The sequence below is a fragment of the Ranitomeya variabilis genome, chromosome 3 (genome assembly GCF_051348905.1).
Source record: "Ranitomeya variabilis isolate aRanVar5 chromosome 3, aRanVar5.hap1, whole genome shotgun sequence".
Taxonomy (NCBI): domain Eukaryota; kingdom Metazoa; phylum Chordata; class Amphibia; order Anura; family Dendrobatidae; genus Ranitomeya; species Ranitomeya variabilis.
Window position 1 is genome coordinate 417,932,257 of NC_135234.1, and position 16,974 is coordinate 417,949,230.

Sequence of the window (16,974 nt, forward strand, 5' to 3'; positions counted from 1 at the left end):
AGCAGATGACCGCGCTGTTACTGAAGATAATCTCTATATAAAGACCAACATGGATATTACCGCATATGGTCAGTGGTAAATACCAGTCCTACAGAACATATAAGAAATCACAGCACAGTTACAGATAATGCCTTACTGCTGACGTTCTCTGATGGAATCCTTCATTTTTCCCGTCTTTTCCATCTGGCCCATTCCGACATGACAACTTCTTCCAGCTATAATTCGTCTGCAGAGAGTACAACAAAGACATACTGTATATCACTTCTCATATTCCAGCCCCATCACCATCTATTCCCAACCTGTACAAACTCCTCATCCTGCTGATACCCCAGTACTGAGCCGCTGCTGCCGTATGTGTCCCTATTACTGCCCCTGATACCCCAATACTGTGCCGCTGCTGCCGTATGTGTCCCTATTACTGCCCCTGATACCCCTATACTGAGCCGCTGCTGCCGTATGTTTCCCTATTACTGCACCTATAGGCAGACTCTGTAGTATAAGGCCGCACCCCCATAGGCAGACCCTGTAATAAGGTGGCAGACCCTGTAATAAGGCAGCACCCCCATAGTGACTAGACAGGCGAGGCACATAGTCCCCAGCTAGCTTTTAAATGTAAAATAGAATATGAAGGAAAGGTAGGTACAAAAATTGTATTACGTTTTAGCAAGCTACATTTTGAAAAAATTTACTTGCTCTTTACTGTCGTAAATTTTGTTCAACTGTAGATGTTCTAATGGCATAGTTATAACATATCATGCTACTCTTCTTATGCTTTCAGCTTCCTGTTCTCGTAAAGACAGAGAAACGCGAACACAACAGACATCTTGGCGTGTGTCTCCAGATTTGAAGATGCTGAAGAGGTATAAGTCTCAGGTCCTTGAGGTGCGCAGCAAGCTTTCTGCTGTGAAGAGCCAGATATGTGAAGTCAGAAGCAGTAGCACTGGGCCTAATGAAGGACAAACAAATTGCCCCGGGGAGTTGGATACTTTAGCAACGGGAAATGGGGAAGGATGCAGCAAGTTACAAGAACTTGGAATGGAGTTGCTTAGAAAATCTTCTCTTGCAAGCTGTTATGTGAGAAACTGTAAGTCTGAAATTGCTATACAGAATGTTAGTATTCATGTTTAAAGATGTACAGTGGCATGTAAAAGTTTGGGCACCCCTGGCCAAAATTACTGCTATTGTGAACAGTTAAGCAAGTTTAAGATGAAATTATCTTTTACAGGCCTAAAGTTAAAGATGACACATTTCCTTTGTATTTTAGGAAAATAAAAATATTTTCATCATTTACATTTTCAAAATTGTAAAAAAGTAAAGTGGGCAATTGCAAAAGTTTGGGCATCCTGCATGGTTAGTACCCAGTAGCACTCCCTTTTGAAAGTATCACAGCTTGTAAACAATTTTTGTGGCCAGCCAAGAGTCTTGCGGTTGTTGTTGTTAGATGGATTTTCATCCAAGCTTCCGTACAAAACTCTACCAGTTCTGTGAGATTACTGGGTCTTCTTGGATGCACTGTTATTTTGAGGTCTATTCAGATTTTCAATGATGTTCAAATCCGGAGACTGTGAGGGCCATTTTAAAGCCTTCAACTTGCACCTTTTAAGGTTGTTTATTGTGGATTTTGATGTGTGTTTTTCCATTTGTTCATTATCCATTTGTAGAAGCCATCCTCTTTTCAACTTCACCTTTTTTTTTACAGATTGTGTTATGTTTGCATCAAGAATTTGTTGAAAATTTTCTTGAATCCATTCTTCTTTCTACTCGTTAAATGTTCCTCGTGCCATTGGCTGCAACACAACCCCAAAGCATGATTGATCCACGCCCATGACTAATGGTTGGAGAGATGTTCTTTTCCTGAAATTCTGTGTGCTTTTTTCTCCATACATACCTTATGATCATTGTGACAGGACTTGTTTCCAGAATGCATCAGGCTTGTTTAGATGTTTTTTTACGTACTCTTTATGCTGAAGTTTATTGTGAAGACACAGGAGAGGTTTTCTTCTAATGACTTTCATGAAGGCCATATTTGTGCAGGTGTCACTGAACAGTAGAGCAGTGTACCACAACTCCAGAGTCTGCTAAATCTTTCTGAATATCTTTTGCAGTGACGGGAGTTCTGTTTTTCCTCTCTGGCAATCTTCCTTGCAGCTCTCACTGAAGTTTTGCTTGGTATTTCAGACCTTATCTTGACCGCCATAGTTCCTGTTAACTGCGATTTCTTCATTACATTTTGAACTGAGAAAAGAGAAACTTGAAAACGCTTTGCTATCTTCTTATAGCTTTCTACTGCTTTATAGATAATCCACCATTATCAGAGTGCTAGGCAGCTGCTTAGATGAAGCCATTGCTGCTATTTTTGGGCAGTTAAAGGAGGCTGGGTTTTTATAAAGCTGGGACATATGCATCACCTGGCTTTTCCCAATAATGAAAGAGAGTTATGGCTTATTCAAACAGGCTAATTAAGGTCTGAAAACTTGTTCAAAGTTATTTGTGCACACAAATCCCCAAGGGTGCCCAAACTTTTATATCTGCCCATTTTCTTTTTTGGTGATTTTTAAAATGTGAAATATGAAAAACTATTTTTTTGGCTTAAAATGCAAAGGAAATGTCCTCTTTAACATAAGCCCTTTTAGAAATCATTTAATCTTCAACTTGCTTCACCGTTCACAATAACATTAATTTTAACCCGGGGTGCCCAAACTTTTACATGTCACTGTATACCTGAGATTCTCAGTCCATCTTTCTATCCCTTTTAAAGTTTGGGAAAAGGTAGTGAATTTTTTGGCGATCATTTTTTTTCCTCCTCTCCATTATTACTTTTCATATACAGTCTTGTGGAAAAAAGTACACAGTATTTGAACATAATGGTTTTTACGTATCATGACATATACAGTAACGTTAAAAGGAAATCTGGTACTTTTTAAAAGCTCTTAAAATTAGGTAAATGCAACATTAGATGGACAACGACACACAACAAATTACACTGTGTCATTATTTACCAAAACCCAGACCAGAATGCAGAAAGTGTGTGAAAAATGAAATACACCTTTATTGGATCTATAGGAATTACCAGGGTAAATACAAACCAGATTCTGCTAATCAATTGCCCTCAATTAACTGTTCCATCAGCAAGTGTGATCACCACCATAAAAGAAGTAGTGTGGGCCGTTTGCTGTTCTGGAAATGTGCGTTAACAGTGCCAAGGAGGAAAGTCATCTTAGAAAAGCAATTGTCGCTGGTCACTGATGTCTTCTACTGGTTTTAAAGTCCATATGGAACCCATCATTCTACACTTTGATAGATTATTCACAAGTGCAAAAACATCCAAGACAGTTGATAATCTTCCCAGGAGCTGACATCCCTTCAATTTTGCCTGGATATTAAGCTGTGCAATGCTCACAGAAATTGCAAAAAAGAAACACAAGCTCAGATTCTAAAGGCCTCAATTATTTTTAAAAGTCGTAGTTATGATGTTAATTAAGTGTTCAAGTTCATGACTAGAGATGGGCAGACACCTGGATGTTCTGTTCCGGTTACAAAAAGTTAGGGTACCAGAATATCTAAGGCCCCTTACCAGCCTGAGAATACCAGCCCCCAGCTGTCTGCTTTAGCAAGATTGGTTGTCAAAAATGTAGGGGGCCCACATGTTTTTTTAAATTATTTATTTAAATAATTAAAAAATACGGCATGAGGACCCCTCTATTCTTGATAACTAGCCTCGCTGAAGCTGACCGCTGAGGTTTGCCTGGTCGGTTAACAAAAATACAGGGAAACCAATTTCGTGGGGTTTTTTTGTTGTTTTTTTTGTTGTTTTTTTTAAATTATTTATTTACAACACAGGAGCAGCAGATGAATACTCCCATCCACCGCTCCTGCTCTCGCTGTTATTAGCGGCAGCAGATTTCGGATGATAGGAGCAGTTGTCCCATCAGCTGATAACAGTGACCAGAGGTAAACTTTATACCTCTGATCATAGCTGAGCGCTCCTGCTCTCTTTTGACAGTGTGGGAACCGCTGCTCTCTGACCGGTGGGGATGATTTCACCACCGTTCTGAACCGGTATTTGCGGCTCTGTCATGCACATGACAGCGCAACAAACACCCGGTGTACGGCAGCCAAACCTGAACAGTAATACTGACTTCCTGGTGACAGTAGGTGTTCGGTTCAGACGCTGAACTTTACTGTTCGGGTTCGCCCATCTCTATTCATGACAATACAATTAGAAAAGACAGAACAAGTATGGAAGGGTAAACAGGGAACTGCTTTTTTCCTAATTTAAGAACGTGACAGCATTGCTAAAGTTTATAAAGTAGCAACTGAAGAAGCCACAAGATTTCAGTAACAAAGTTGGTCAGATGAGGCTAGAGTGGAGATGTTTGTGGTGATATGCTCTGCTTTGGCTTTCGCTAAACATTGCATATACCATTATGGCCAAACACCTCACACAAACTGTCAAGCGCGGTGGTGTATGGGCGATGATTTGGGCTTATTTTGCAGCCACATGGTTTGGACACCTTGCTGTCATTGCTTTGACCATGAAAGCAATGACAGCACCAAGGTAATTGTGGTGATCTCCATAAGGTCAAAGCAGTTCATCGGGCCCTTATAGTAAAGTGTGGGACTGCAGCTTCAATGACCGGCGGTGAACTCTGACGTCGCCGCTAGTCACTAATGCATCTCATTCTCCTGTAGTTTTCAACCTGGATGGAGATGTCATGGCACTGTCCAGGTTGTAAACCACATATCGCAGAGATGGATTATGGCGTGGGACATCTCCACAAATATGACCCCACTTGCCACAGGGCAAGTCTGAAGAGCCGGGCAAAGCACCAGGATTGGCGTCTCTAAAGGTACCGTCACACTCAGCAACTTTGCAAAGAGAACGACAACAATCCGTGACGTTGCAGCGTCCTGGATAGCGATCTCGTTGTGTTTGACACGCAGCAGTGATCTGGATCCCGCTGTGCCATCGCTGGTCGGAGCTAGAAGTCCAGAACTTTATTTCGTCACCAGGTCGGCGTGTATCGTCATGTTTGACATCAAAAGCAACGACGCCAGCAAAGCCAGACATGGAGCTATCAACCAGCGAGAATGAGAAGTGAGTCGCCGTTACGTCACTGGATCGCTCCTGCATCGTTCTGGAGTTGCTGTGTTTGACGTCTCTACAGCGACCTAAACAGCGACGCTCCAGCGATCTAGTTTAGGTCGGCTCGTTGTCTATATCGCCGCAGCGTCGCTGATTGTGACGGTACCTTTATAGAGACGCCTTTTCTGGGGATGCTGCTATTTTTAAGCTGGGCGGTGGGATGCACTATTCATGGCCCTATCCAGATCCCAGGTATCTGCTTTAGCTTGGCTGGTTGTCAAAAAATAGGGAGGACCTCACTCTTTTTTTTTTTTTTTTTTTTTTAATTATGTAAGTAGTTAAAAAAAAAAGAAAAATTGTGGGGACCCCTTCTATTCTTGATAACAAGCCATGATAAAGCTGACAGCTGAGGGTTGCAGCCCGTAGCTGTCTGTTTTGCCAGTGATGTTATCACAAGTAGGACACACTCCACGTCCCTTCTTTTAAAATTTTCTTTCTTTTTTTTATAGCGCAGGCGCCTGCTCTCACTGTTACCCGTGACAGCTGGCGTAGGCTGAAAAGAGTAGTACTCTCTCATCATTCGACGCATGTGACCTGCGGTAAACATTTTACCACCAGTCACAGCTGCTGGCTCACGCTGCATGGGAACCGCAGCTCTCTAATAAAAGGTGCCAGTGTTTCTCGCGCTGATGACAGCGTGGGAAACACCCGATGTTTGAGGTGCCAAACCCGAACAGTAACACGGACTTCCTGATGAAAGCCGTGTTCTGAGTCCTTGCCTGAACACTAGGTGTTCGGTACTGACTCTGAACTTTACTGTTTGGGTTCACCTATCTCTAATTAAGAGGATAAAAACTTTGGTGGAAATTTTTTTTTTTTTTTTTTTTTGAGGCTTGCTTTACATGCTTCCACAATGTGTACAATTTTGTAATCTTTGACTAATTTTGAATGTCCTCTAAACATGGCCACTTTAGATTTGAAGATTTCTAACTGTGATTTTTGAAGTGCTAAATTTTTTTGATTGCATTAACCCTTATTTGCGGATTTTCCAATCGCTCAATTTTGCAAATAGTGTTACTAAGCAAAACCATCCTGATCCGTTTTGACTTTTCTCCACACTTGTTCAATTTGTGATTACTACTTCAACCACTTTGTAATATCAAATACATGAACAAGAGGTCCTTTCAGTGAAATATATTATTAAAGCGCGTTATAACACCATCAAGTTTTGTACGTTACAGTAAGATATCCTGAAATCGAGTGGCATTGCTTTTTAACAAATGCTGCAATCTTTTGGAAAAAAGAATTGCTGAAGACCCCTTAGCTTCACATATTTAATGTCACCCCAGATATGTGGCCACTTAAAAAACACTTTGTTTTAGTTGCTTGATTTTATTCTGTCCAAATAAAGGAGGTGTGATAAGAGTAGCCATTATATTTGTTTTCATGTTTCGGATTAGACAGGTAAGTACATGTGGTGTGTCTGTATAAGTATTTATGTAGGGGCAGATACTGTACTCACAACCTGGGGCTTCTGTGCAAGAAATTTGTCTGGGCCCCCTCTTTTTAAGGTGACAAAGTTACAGTATCATTATTAGATATAAAATGAAATGACTGTTGAAGAAATAGGCTAAATCTTCTTTTTTTAATGGAGGAGGCTGATGAACTGGTCTTCTGGTCAGATATTGCTCAATCAGCAGTCATTTTATATCTTGCAAGAAAGGACTCTATGTAATAGAGTGGACACAGTGAAAAGCAAAAATAGTGAGAATATTCTATATAAGGGACAGTGATATGCATAACAAGTGATGATACTATGATATGGATGGTTCTGTACATAAGACCAGAGAGGATGCTACATAGTAAGGGAACGGTAAGCTGAAACTATGTAATTAAGGATTGCGCTATATATATAAAAATGACTTTACACTATATACTAAGGGACTGCACTGTATATAACAAGAAAGTACACTATATACAAGACATGATATGCGCTTCACAGATCTCATGTGATTTTCATGGATATGTGAATGGGTCTATGAAACTCTGGGTCTGTGTGCTGTCCCATTTAAAATGAATAAAATAAATAGAGATCTGGCAGCACAAGGACATATCACACAAATGTGACAATAATAACAGAATTACTCCAAATCATACAGTATAGATACAGAATAAATGTTCTTTTTTTTCCATCTGGTCAGACCTTTATGCTGACCACTTCTTGCCACGATTCATCTTGTCACTGTTCACCACAGCCCTGAGAATACCAAGGTCACATTTATTGTAATTATACATTTGTCTCCTGAATAACAAAATCTCCCACACTGAGCCCCTGAATACAAAAATGTAACCCACCTTTAATATGTATTATTAGCCACGCATCATTCAAAATATAAACTGATAAGCCAGCATTGTGACCCCCCATTAACTATAATTTCTAACACCCAATAAAGTCTCCGTTTCAGTTTACGGCTATGTGCACACATTACGTGTTTGTTGTGGTTTTTTCAGCAGGGAATTGTTGCAGACAATCTACAGTGTTTTACAGCAAGTGCAAAAGAGATTTCTGAAATATCATGCACACATTTGATGATTTTTTTTTTTCTTGCTGTTCTTCAACAGATTAAAATCTGCATTGTGCCAATTCTTGCATCGTTTTCACCTATACTAATGAGGGGAAAAATATGCAACAAAAACAAATGTCAAAAACGCATATTTTATGCAGCAATTTTCCTGCCAACTCATCAGAATATACAAATCCTGAATGTGTGCTCATAGTCTTAAGGCTGAGTCACACATAACGACATCGTTAACAATATCGTTGCAACGTCACGCTTTTGGTGACGTAAGCAACAATCCCACTAACGATCTCGTTATGTGTGACAGCGACCAACGATCAGGCCCCTGCTGGGAGATCGTTGGTCGATGGGAATGATCAGGACCTTTTTTTGGTCGCTGATCACCCGCTGTCATCGCTGGATCGGCGTGTGTGACGCCGATCCAGCGATGTGTTCACTTGTAACCAGGGTAAATATCGGGTTACTAAGCGCGGCCCTGCACTTAGTAACCCGATGTTTACCCTGGTTACCCGGGTGCTGCAGGGGGACTTCGGCATCGTTGAAGACCGTTTCAACGATGCCGAAGTCGTTCCCCTGAACGTTGGTCGCTGGAGAAAGCTGTCTGTGTGACAGCTCCCCAGCGACCACACAACGACTTACCAACGATCATGGCCAGGTCGTATCGCTGGTCGTGACCGTTGGTAAGTCGTTTAGTGTAACGGTACCTTTAGTCCATGTCCTGTGTCCCCTACCCCATTCATTTTAAGTCTTTGATAACATCTTCTCCCACCCCCTGATGCCATCAGGGTCTTGGCATCCTCTCCCACCAACCAATTCATTCTATCAGGTACTTACCAAAATGTGGACCTGGGCACCCACCTTCATGGTAGTCAGTATGTCCAACCTTGTATGTACAGTGTATGTATATATAATCTATTTATTGTAAAGTACAAATGACAAAGGTATAACTTTTTTTTCTCAAATGGTCTTAAATTGACAGTCATTTTAAAGTCAAATTTAAATACTAGCAGACTCTTTTACTTTTGCTGCAATTTCTTCATACAAAAGAGTAATGATTACTGTAATAAATAGATTTAACTGAGCATAGATGACTGTAGAAAAAAAATTAAAAGCAAAGGTTACTAATGAGCACCGGCAATTTTGCCGTATTTAAGAATTGCACTCTGCAGAATATTATCCTAGTAGCCAGAAATAAAAGTAATAATGTTAAATTCCTTCTTATGCTGCAATTTCTTTCTTTTTCCTTTTAAGTATATAAAATATACTTGAAATGTATAAGTTGAAAGTATATTTTATTCTTTCAAATGTATGCTGGCGTTTCACTTGGATGAGTGTAATATTGTAATGACCTTTAAGGGATTTTCCAGCCTTTTGAAAAATTACTGTATAGACATCCTGAAGCTGGAAAAAGAAAGTTCCTCCATCATTTGGTGTTTTCGTTGCTTCAGCAATGACCTGATGTAGTCCACATATGACTGAAGACCAGAGTGATGATGTTCTGTCCATATTGACTTCAGCAATCAGCTGCCTCTGTCGTTCATCATTTCATCACTGTGGCCAAGTTAATGAAGAATCATGGAGGACCATTGTACACTTGGAATAGGATTGGTAGGGACTAATGATGAGCGAGTGTACTGGTTGCTCGGATTTTTCCGAGCACGCTAGGGTGACCTCCGAGTATTTGACTGCTTGGAAATTTAGTTTTCATCGTGGCAGCTGAATGATTTACAGCTACTAGCCAGCTTGATTACATGTGGGGATTCCCTAGCAACCAGGCAACCCCCACATGTACTCATCCTGGCTAGTAGCTGTAAATCATGCAGCTGCTGTGATGAAAACGAAATCTCCGAGCACTAACAAATACTAGGAGGTCACTCAAGCGTGCTCAGGAAAACCAGAGCACACTCACTCATCACTAGTAGGGACTTTATGGAGGTGTAGTGGTTTTATTTGTTGTTAATTTTTTTAAATCTATATTCTCCTCATCCTTTTCCAAAAGTTCAGGTCACCTTTTATAGGGTGGTGACCTGTCCTTGAGTGGTGGTGATGCATCTACCGGCACCCCTACTAATCAAAACCTAAGAAATAAACATATACCCTTAACATAGGTTTTGTCTGTTTAATGGCCAGTGTGAACATGCTCGTATTTTGCATGCATACAATCTTACACTTTTTTTCCAGTGAACCCCCATTAATCAGTTAATCAGAAGGGACTGCGGTATTACATCCTGGTTCCATTCACTTGAGTGACAGCTCGGTACCAGGCACAGCCACAACACAACAGTGTATAGTGCTGAGCCTGATGCCCAATGAAGAAACCACATCACTCGCCAGAGCTCTGTGGCCCTTCCTTATAGATGATCTGACATTGAACTGATCCTGAGGCCTTAGGAGGCATCTACATTTAAAAGGGGTTTTCCTAATTCTTGTTTTTATGCAACTAGTTGCCCACATAAGTCAAAATTGCCCTATGCAGGGTGTGGCTGTATAAATCATGTTAAATACAATTTCACTATTTAATGTTTGCAGCATCCACCAAAAAATGCAATTCCCCCAAGCATTCACGGACCAGTGAAAGAGCCGGAAGTCTTTCCTTGCGGCGAGCGGTTGACAATGGGGACACCAACCATCGCGCAAAGGGCGACACTCAGGTTTCCTCTGAAGGTATTGGCTTGCTAATATTAAGAAATATTGTCATCCTCACTATTGTTCTTTTGGTTCCATTCTCATAATGTTAATATAAATGAAGCCTATAGAAACGCATGCACAGATTGTTATTTAGCTGTTAACATATGGGTTTATTCTCTGGACAATGCGGGTTTAGTATAAACTGCACATTACTCCCCAATTAATGTATATAGTCGCAGATGGAGAAGAATTTTGCATAATGCATTTTATTTTCTTCATGCTCCCCTGTAGCTGTGTTTGATTGAAAAAGGGGATTCGGTCAGAGTTGTTAGTTTGGTTTTTTTTCTGCAAACTCATTGAGTAGGCTCCATATTATAAATACATTTCAGCTTCGTATATAACTTAGGGGGTGGTGCAGCTAAGAATGGACAATTAATTGCAATGATCTATAGGTAATAATATACAAATGAGCTTTCTGCATAGATGGGGCTAATATCTCTCGTCAAGAAGGGTCAGCCATGGACTTGTAGGATGCTGGCTCCAATAGGTGGCACTTAGCAGAGTTTCTCTCCTCCGGAGAGAGCTAATTTGCATAGCTTCCAATGTCCTAATACAAAGTTGTCTAATCTTCAGCCTGTAACAACAGTAACAAGAACAGCAGCAGCAGACATGGATCACCACGATCTCTAGGTACTGGAAGTCCTGAGACACCATCCAGCTCTAAAGCAGAAGACAGACAGCCAGACCTCCTCAGTGCTGAAATCCAAGCTATGTGCATAGAAAAATCTCGGAAAATAGTGACATTGGGGTATGTATGGGTTTTCTATTTTGATGTTTCATTTAGAAATTTTTTATCTTATTGGAATTCTGGTTATGGAAATCTTGTAAAATGACGACAAAAAAAAGAATGGTTCCAATGTAGTATGATGGGTCGGCATTACTCGCTGTGTCAGCTCTGCCCATCAACAAGAGACAGATCGTACTGTTACCAGTCAGTAATGAACTACTGTAGTAATGGTCTAACATCACACCAAGGCCGGGGTCACACTTGTATGTGTAATGCGAGAAACTTGCACGAGTCTCTCGCCTCAATACTTGGTACCGGAGAGTGCGGCTGCATGTATTTCTATGCAGATGAACGCTCCGGTCCCGAGTGCCGGCGGCAGTGCCAGGTATTGAGGCGAGAGACTCGTGCTAGTTTCTCGCATTACACACGCAAGTCATGGAAGCTGAACATTTCATTTACAGTCCAAATTTCTTACATATGTCTCCATGCAAGATAATATGTACAACTAAGGTAGGCCAAGAATCTCCGCTTGTTGCTGGTTCCTGCCGCCATGAGCCCATTGCGGTTTTTTGCCTCTAAAAGTTCCTTGATTATAGAGAGACACCGCCTGTACCAGTTCAGATGAGTGCCAGATTGTGGTAGACCACAACTACCCTGTAAATGTCTGAGTCATGCATTCAGTACCTACCTGTAACAGCAGCAACCAGATGTAGCTCCAAATGCCGCTGTCAACTCGGTGATGAATAAATCCGGCACTCAGCGAGTTGCAGAAAAATATCAAGAGCGCAAATCCTATGGGCATTGAATCCCTATTCCCCGCAGCCCTATTACATGCAGTGTATCACTGTTTTTGGGTTGGAGCACGGTGGCGCAGTGGTTAGCACTACATCCTTGCAGTGTTGGGGTCCTGAGTTCAAATCCAACCAAGGACAAGATCTGCAAGGAATTCTGCTGAGGTCCGAGCAGTCCTGTGGATAGATGATAACATGAGTGTCAGACAAATCCTGTAAATCCTCTAGGGAACTAAAAAAAAAAAAAAAAAAAAAAAAGGCAGTTAATTATTAGAAAAAAAAAAAGCATTAAAAAAATGTAACAAAAATAAACAAAATTTAATTGCCCCCATTTTCCCAATTCAAAAATAGAGAAATAATAAAGCTCATATTTGGTTAAAAAAAATGGCTAAATCTGCTTTAATATTAAAGTTATGGGTTTCAGAAAATGACACAAGTTCGGATTTTTTTTCCTTTAGTTTGGCTTTGCTGTAATCATACTGTAGTCATATAATATTAAAAACTAATAACTGGTCACTGTTTTTCTACACTTTCTCATCCTTGTCTTCATCGTTACAGCACCCACCACAGCGCTTTCTTCTTATTTCTTGCCTCGCAATTGTGTTAATGAGCGCTCCCGCTTAGTTTTTTAGATACCAAGTCCTTTTTGTCAAACATTGAAAACTGAAAAAAGGAAATACTCTCAAGTGCAATGGCGCAAATGCGATTTTTTTTTTTTGTTTTTGTTTCAACACTGGGACTTTTCTTCCTGTTTTTCAGTTTATTATATGCTAAATTGAATAGTATCATTAAAAAATATAATTCTCTTCCTGCAAATACCGGCGCTCGCTATGTGGACATGAAATCCAGCCACCCGCACTATATGGAAATGGCATATTTACTTATTCCTGTGGGGCAGTGATGCCAATGGCCTTCTCATAATGCACATCAGATTTATAATATTTAGATTACTTAGTGAATCTGATTCTTCTTCTAAAGGTCGAATTCTAAAGGATGGAGCGGAAAGGATATTGTACAGCCTGGAAGCTTAGACAGTGATCAAGATGCAGGCGAAATTAACCCCCTGTTGTCGGATGGCGCTTCACCTTATCCAGATGAAGGTAAAATATGATTTTGTCTCCGTTTTCTTGCTTCTCACTTTCACTTGAGTTACTTTTAATGCTGAGGACTTTGTATGTAGGCACCATTAAGGCTACCTTCCACAGTGAGTTTTTGATGTTGCAGAATTTCTGCACCATTTTTGTACCTATTGTGTGAATGACCGTATTTTTCGGACTAAGACACTCATGATCATAAGACCTAGGTTTTAGAGGAGGAAAATCGAAAAAAATTTAAACAAAACATGTGGTCATGACACACTTTTATGGGGGAGCTGCTGCTGACACTGCTATAGGGGTAATATCCCCCTGGTATATAGAAAATTGGAACAGCACTTTTCCAATAGGCGGGTGCACGCCTCCCAGACAAATCATCCAAGACTTGCCTCAATCTAGACATAGGAAAAATGCAGGCAGCACTCCATGTTTAAAGGTGAAAAATGTGGTTTTATTTTCACCTTTAAACAGCCTAAACATTCCCACCACCATGTCGGAAAATCTCTGAGGCCTCGGCTAATAACTGCGATCGCAAAAAAAAAAGTCTGATTTTCCATTCATTTCTCTCCAATGATATGATCCTTCTAAATAAGGCCATCATCCCCATCCTGCTAATATGGCCCTCATCCCCATCCTTCTAAATAACGCCATCATCCCCAATAGAATTTATCTCTTTATACCCAGATAAGACCCGATTGCGCTTTTTATTTCCTTCTAGCCCTTTTACAGATCATATCATTGGAGAGAAATGAATGGGAAATCAGACTTTTTTTTTTTTGCGATCGCAGTTATTAGCCGAGGCCCCAGAGATTTTCCGACACGGGAGGGCACTATACCCTTATTTCTCAGCGCCGTTACAAAGTGCCGCTGAGGAATAAAGCCCCTTAACTGCCGCCGTTAAGAGGCGTATTGTCTCTCGTTAAGGGGTTAAATCACATGTACCAAAAAAAAAAAAAACCCTGAATAAATGCCGGATTAGGAACGAGATTTAAAGGTTTAGTCTTGAACTTAACAGTTGGAGGGTTTCCTTACACAGTATGACGCTATCCAGTTTCTTCTGATTTTGTGGGACACCCATTTGACTAGGGGAATGCTAGCACCGGTTCATTTATTCATACATTTCTAATCAGAATAAAAGGGAAAAGTAAGAACAAAGTTTTAACAATTCTGTAGTATACTTTCTTATTTTATGTTATCTACTAAAACGGAAATGTCATGAGTTGATGGGCCCTTTAAATATATTTATGTGCTAACCTATTTAAGAGGGTATTGTAGTAAAGAAAAATAACTTAGAATGCCTTAACCCCTTTCTGACATTGGACGTACTATCCCGTCAAGGTGGGGTGGGCCCGTATGACCATCGACTGGATAGTACGTCCAGCGCGATCGGCCGCGCTCACGGGGGGAGCGCGGCCGATCGCGGCCGGGTGTCAGCTGACTATCGCAGCTGACATCCGGCACTATGTACCAGGAGCGCTCACGGACCGCCCCCGGCACATTAACCCCCGGCACACTGCGATCAAACATGATCGCAGTGTTCCAGCGGTATAGGGAAGCATCGCGCAGGGAGGGGGCTCCCTGCGTGCTTCCCTGAGACCCCCAGAGCAATGTGATGTGATCGCGTTGCTCCGAGGGTCTCTTACCTCTTCCTCCCTGCGGCAGGCCCGGATCCAAGATTGCCGCGGCATCCGGGTCCTGCCCGGGAGGTGGCTTCACAGCGCCTGCTCAGAGCAGGCACCGGGAAGCCTCCAGGATCTGTGCACTTCATATCGCCGATCTGACACAGTGCACAGCAAAGTGTCAGATCGGCGATCTTACACTATAACATCATGCCCCCCCCTGGGGCAATGTTATAGTGTAAAAAGAAAAAAAAAATTCACATGTGTAAAAAAAAAAAAAAAGAAATTCCCCAAAAAAATGCAAAAAAAAAAAGTTCCTATAAATACATTTCTTTATCTAAATAAAAAAATAAAAGTACACATTTAGTATCGCCGCGTCCGTAGCGGCCCGACCTATAAAACTGTCCCACTAGTTAACCCCTTCAGTTAACACCGTAAAAAAAAAAAAAAACGAGGCAAAAAACAACGCTTTATTATCATACCACCAAATAAAAAGTGGAATAACACGCGATCAAAAAGACGGATATAAATATCCATGGTACCGCTGAAAACGTCATCTTGTCCCGCAAAAAAACGAGACGCCATACAGCGTCATCAAAGAAAAAATAAAAAAAGTTATAGTCCTCAGAATATAGCGATGCAAAAATAATTATTTTTTCTATAAAATAGTTTTTATCGTATAAAAGCGCCAAAATATAAAAAAGATATAAATGAGGTATCGCTGTAATCGTACTGACCTGAAGAATAAAACTGCTTTATCCATTTTACCAAACGCGGAAAGGTATAAACGCCTCCCCCAAAAGAAATTCAGGAATTGCTGGTTTTTGGTCATTCTGCCTCACAAAAATTGGAATAAAAAGCGATCAAAAAATGTCACGTGCCCGAAAATGTTACCAATAAAAACGTCAACTCGTCCCGAAAAAACAAGACCTCACATGACTCTGTGGACCAAAATATGGAAAAATTATAGCTCTCAAAATGTGGTAACGCAAAAAATATTTTTTGCAATAAAAAGCATCTTTCAGTGTGTGACGGCTGCCAATCATAAAAATCTGCTAAAAAACCTGCTATAAAAGTAAATCAAACCCCCCTTCATCACCCCCTTAGTTAGCGAAAAATTAAAAAAATGTATTTATTTCCATTTTCCCATTAGGGTTAGGGCTAGGGTTAGGGTTGGGGCTAGGGTTAAGGCTACAGTTAGGGTTGGGGCTAAAGTTAGGGTTAGAGTTTGGATTACATTTACGGTTGGGAATAGGGTTGGGATTAGGGTTAGGGGTGTAGTTAGGGTTACCGTTGGGATTAGGGTTAGGGATGTGTTTGGATTAGGGTTTCCGTTATAATTGGGGGGTTTTCACTGTTTAGGCACATCAGGGGCTCTCCAAGCGCGACATGGCATCCGATCTCAATTCCAGCCAATCCTGCGTTGAAAAAGTAAAACTGTGCTCCTTCCCTTCCGAGCTCTCCCGTGCGCCCAAACAGGGGTTTACCCCAACATATGGGGTATCAGCGTACTCAGGACACATTGGACAACAACTTTTGGGTTCCAATTTCTCCTGTTACCCTTGGAAAAATAGAAAACTGGGGGCTAAAATATAATTTTTGTGGAAAAAAAAATATTTTTTATTTTCACGGCTCTGCGTTATAAACTGTAGTGAAACACTTGGGGGTTCAAAGTTCTCACCACACATCTAGATAAGTTCCTTGGGGGATCTAGTTTCCAATATGGGGTCACTTGTGGGGGGTTTCTACTGTTTAGGTACATTAGGGGCTCTGCAAACGCAATTTGACGCCTGCAGACCAATCCATCTAAGTCTGCATTCCAAATGACGCGCCTTCCCTTCCGAGCTCTGCCATGCGTTCAAACGGTGGTTCCCCCCCACATATGGGGTATCGGCGTACTCAGGACAAATTGGACAACAACTTTTGGGGTGTAATTTCAACTGTTACCCTTGGAAAAATAGAAAACTGGGGGCTAAAAAATAATTTTTGTGGAAAAAAAAATAATTTTTATTTTCATGGCTCTGCGTTATGAACTGTAGTGAAACACTTGGGGGTTCAAAGCTCTCACAACACATCTAGATGAGTTCCTTAGGGGGTCTACTTTCCAAAATGGTGTCACTTGTGGGGGGTTTCAATGTTTAGGCACATCAGTGGCTCTCCAAACGCAACATGGCGTCCCATCTCAATTCCTGTCAATTTTGCATTGAAAAGTCAAACGGCGCTCCTTCCCTTCCGAACTCTCCCATGCACCCAAACAGTGGTTTACCCCCACATAAGGGGTATCAGTGTACTCAGGACAAATTGTACAACAACTTTTGGGGTCCAATTTCTTCTCTTACCCTTGGGGAAAAAAAAAATTGGGGGCGAAAAGATCATTTTTGTGAAAAAAT

At 41.1% G+C, this 16,974-nt stretch overlaps 1 protein-coding gene across 5 annotated transcripts in view; it reads left to right on the forward strand.

The window, feature by feature from the left end:
- The window catches only part of TRIM37 (tripartite motif containing 37), a 146,066-nt gene that overhangs the window by 113,988 nt on the left and 15,104 nt on the right, over nucleotides 1–16,974 (forward strand). For all 5 annotated transcript variants that reach the window (XM_077296335.1, XM_077296336.1, XM_077296338.1 and 2 more), the window contains exons 19-22: nucleotides 779–1,084; nucleotides 10,195–10,329; nucleotides 10,927–11,101; nucleotides 12,850–12,971. In XM_077296335.1, coding sequence (XP_077152450.1) covers nucleotides 779–1,084; nucleotides 10,195–10,329; nucleotides 10,927–11,101; nucleotides 12,850–12,971 — 738 coding nt within the window. The remainder of the gene's footprint in view (nucleotides 1–778; nucleotides 1,085–10,194; nucleotides 10,330–10,926; nucleotides 11,102–12,849; nucleotides 12,972–16,974) is intronic.